This window comes from Monopterus albus, unplaced genomic scaffold (genome assembly GCF_001952655.1).
Source record: "Monopterus albus unplaced genomic scaffold, M_albus_1.0 scaffold454.1, whole genome shotgun sequence".
Lineage (NCBI taxonomy): Eukaryota > Metazoa > Chordata > Actinopteri > Synbranchiformes > Synbranchidae > Monopterus > Monopterus albus.
Window position 1 is genome coordinate 27,612 of NW_018128334.1, and position 3,424 is coordinate 31,035.

The 3,424-nt window shown below is 41.6% G+C and overlaps 1 protein-coding gene across 1 annotated transcript; it reads right to left on the minus strand.

Moving 5' to 3' along the window:
- Positions 1-1,524: 1,524 nt before the first annotated feature.
- Positions 1,525-1,898, minus strand: LOC109952322 (histone H4). The gene has a single exon (XM_020587345.1). The coding sequence runs from the start codon at positions 1,879-1,881 to the stop codon at positions 1,570-1,572; it is 312 nt and encodes a 103-aa protein (XP_020443001.1). The 5' UTR covers positions 1,882-1,898; the 3' UTR covers positions 1,525-1,569.
- Between the last annotated feature and the right edge of the window lie 1,526 nt (positions 1,899-3,424).

A 3,424-nucleotide genomic window follows, 5' to 3' on the forward strand; every position in this document is an offset into this window, starting at 1 on the left:
AGTTTAAGGACAGGATGGGTTTAGATAGTAGCAGTGAGGCTTTACATAGCAGCAGGTGCTGAACCCACGAAGCCTGGAGAAGTAGGTCTGTAGATTTGAAACATCTAGTTCAGTTACTAGTCATGGTAAATGTGTTGGTGGACTGCAGCTTTAACTGAGAAACAGTAAAATAAAGGAGACCCAAGCTGGATGATAAACCTTTCTATGATGCAAGTGATCAGCTACATAAAGCCTATGGGAGAATAAGAACTTTCCTGCTCAGTCTGCTCACAGCTTGTCTGATCCTACAGCAGCACCGACTTGCCCGTCTCTGGGTCCACTGGATTTGACCTGGATCACGGTTCAGAGGACTGAGCACTGTTTCCCCCTTCTGCACACACGCTGTGAATGTCTGTGCTCCTGGACCATTTCTGTGGCATTGCTGTCTCTAACAATCAGAATCAGCTTTATTGGCCAGGTGTGTAGGACACACGAGGAATTAGACTCTGGTACATCAGCTCGCAATGTGCATGTAGATATCCCCATGCAAGGGGCAAGTAAAACAATGTAAGGCTGTGTGTAATATAACAAAATAAGCAGTATTAACTGGCAGTAAACAGCACAGACAAAGGAATGCTCATTGTGAAATAAGATAAACAGGAATAAAAATAGAATACTGTACAAATCTGTAAGGGTGAAGGGTTTGTGTATGTGGGTTATGTAACTGGATAAAGAGGTGGAAGCTTGTTGGTGTCTAATTTTTGAGGCAACTTCTGTATATGTACCAATGTTAACTCAATTCCTATAGACCCTGCAAAGGCTAGGCTGCCATAACTAAACCAGCAATATTCTGTGTACATGGTTCTTGTCCTCATGTCTAATGTTTTTACCTGGTGTCAGTACAGATAGACCTTTTGTATTTTAATTTAACTTTTATCTTTTGAGTAAATCCCTAAATGTCTCAAATTATATACAGGCAGAAACAATAACACTGCCCACCTATGGTCTAATTACAAAAAAGGCAGAAATTGACTGATGGTTATAATGATGCCTTGAGACTATTACTGAAAAGGCCTAGATGGGTGAGTGTCAGTGAATTGTTTGTGTCACTACGAGTTAGTACTTGATCAGCTGTTTTAAGAAACCTGATGTATAAATTTATGTCACTTGAATAGCTCTGAAAACCACATTGTTTTATTGTGGACTAGTACTGCATATAGTGACATGCGATATACATCAGTACTCTGGAGACACTGGTATACTTGCCTCCAACAGTAGTAAAGTGGACTGGTTGTTGGTTTGTGGTGGTTTTTATTTTTTATTGTTCAGAGTCTGGACCTTGAGTCTGTAATAAAGTTTCTATCTAATAAAAACTGGTTGTGATTGTCTTTATAGGCTACAGCTGTACCAAAAAAATAAAAGCTGAATGTGATGGATGCATTTCTAATGTCAAATTAATACATTTAGTCTACTTTTGTCTGACAGGTGCCAAGGATGTCTTAATAGCATGAATGCATCAGGAGCTGCTCTGTTAGACCATGTGGGTGGCTCTGAAAAGAGCCTTTGTGTTTTAGGGATGAGGAACCAGATTTAGCCTCCGAAGCCATACAGGGTGCGGCCCTGCCTCTTGAGCGCATAGACCACATCCATGGCGGTCACAGTCTTTCTCTTGGCGTGCTCGGTGTAAGTGACGGCATCGCGGATAACGTTCTCCAGAAAGACCTTGAGCACCCCACGGGTCTCTTCATAGATCAGGCCAGAGATACGCTTCACTCCGCCACGGCGAGCCAGACGTCGGATGGCGGGTTTGGTGATGCCCTGGATGTTATCACGGAGGACTTTACGGTGGCGCTTAGCGCCTCCTTTACCGAGTCCTTTACCACCTTTGCCTCTTCCGCTCATTTTCAGTAGGTTGTCTTAGTCTCTACGATGAATATAAAAATGTCTTCCGTGCTCTGACACTTACATCGGACCTGCGGACGTGAAGGAAGACGGGAAGCGGAATTTCCCGTTGGGCGGAGCGAAACCCAGCAGTCAGCTGAATGTCAAACTCAGTAACACAAGTAGTGCTGCAGAAATATAAAACTGACTGAAATCCATAACACACAAGCTTTGTTTTAGAGGCACACAGCTCGGTATTCACGGCTAGGGTAGGGTAGGGTAGGGTAGGGTACTTTACTTTACTTTACTTTACTGATCCCACAGTGGGGAAATTCCAGTGTTCCAGCAGCAGTAAGGGACAAAAACAACAGAGAACAAGCAACAAGACACCATAAGAACAGATACCACACACCCATCTTGATAGACAACTAAACGGCCCATCAGACCAGGCCTTGTGGCCAGGGCCTCAGAACAGGCTAGTGTGAACAAACCAGATCACACTGGGCCACCTCCATGTGCTCTCCTAGTCAGAAAGACAGTAGTGGGCACTATTCAGCTTCTGGGTTAATGTCCATTTATCCATAAAATATTATGAGTCAAAATCCACTCAGTCATTGTGAAATATAATGAACACTAATGTAAAACAAGTCCATTAGGGAACCACAGGACGCCACAAATCATGTGACACTTTGATGCACCATCACCGCACTTCTCCAGATGTGGAGGTGATGATCAACTAGAAAGAAGCACTACGTCATGTTGAGCTTGTTAGAAATTAATAAATCAGTCAGATAATTATTAGACTTTAATGTGTTATTAATGCAGTTTAGTAAGATTCAAAGTCTGCTATGAGGGGCCGTATAAGACATTATGTATTCTCGACGTTTCACACACATACATTTTCACACACATACATTTTCACTCACACATACATATATTCTACTCGCACATACATATATTCTACTTGCACATACACACACATATTCCTCTTTTACATACATGTATTTTCACTCTCACATACTTATATTTTCACTCAGAAATACACATATATTTAACACAAGGTATACTGTTACACAGGAAGTTCTTCCTCTTAACAGGAAGCGATCAAACTAGGAAATACATGGGCAAGACTATCTGTGCTTCTTTCTTGGCTTGCTATATCAGAACTACACCATGATGGTATGGAAAGGCTTCTTGCTTTGTTTTCAAGTGCAGTTTTTCATTTTTGCAGTAAGTAGCAATGAAAATGACATTTTACAGTTTTTTAGCAATACCTTAGAATGTATTCAGCGAATACAAACTGAAAGTACAGATTCTTTTGTTCAGGAGAGGCTGTATGCTGAGCTTTCTGACCACATTCAGACTTTATCTGGATTTCTGTCAATCTCAAGATTTGTTGAAGATCCGAGAAATAGAGAAGCAGTCCTTGCATAGATGTCTTCAGTTTTTATCGACTGCTCATGAAACCAGGCGAAGAATCCTATCTCAAAACAGTTATGTTCTTAAAGGCTCTATTCCATTATAAAGCCTCATCCGGTTCTTTCAAACCAGGAACTCCGAGGGA

Bases quoted from the DNA above. Each gene is read 5' to 3' on its own strand.
- LOC109952322 (XM_020587345.1), bottom strand. From the start codon at position 1,881: ATGAGCGGAAGAGGCAAAGGTGGTAAAGGACTCGGTAAAGGAGGCGCT.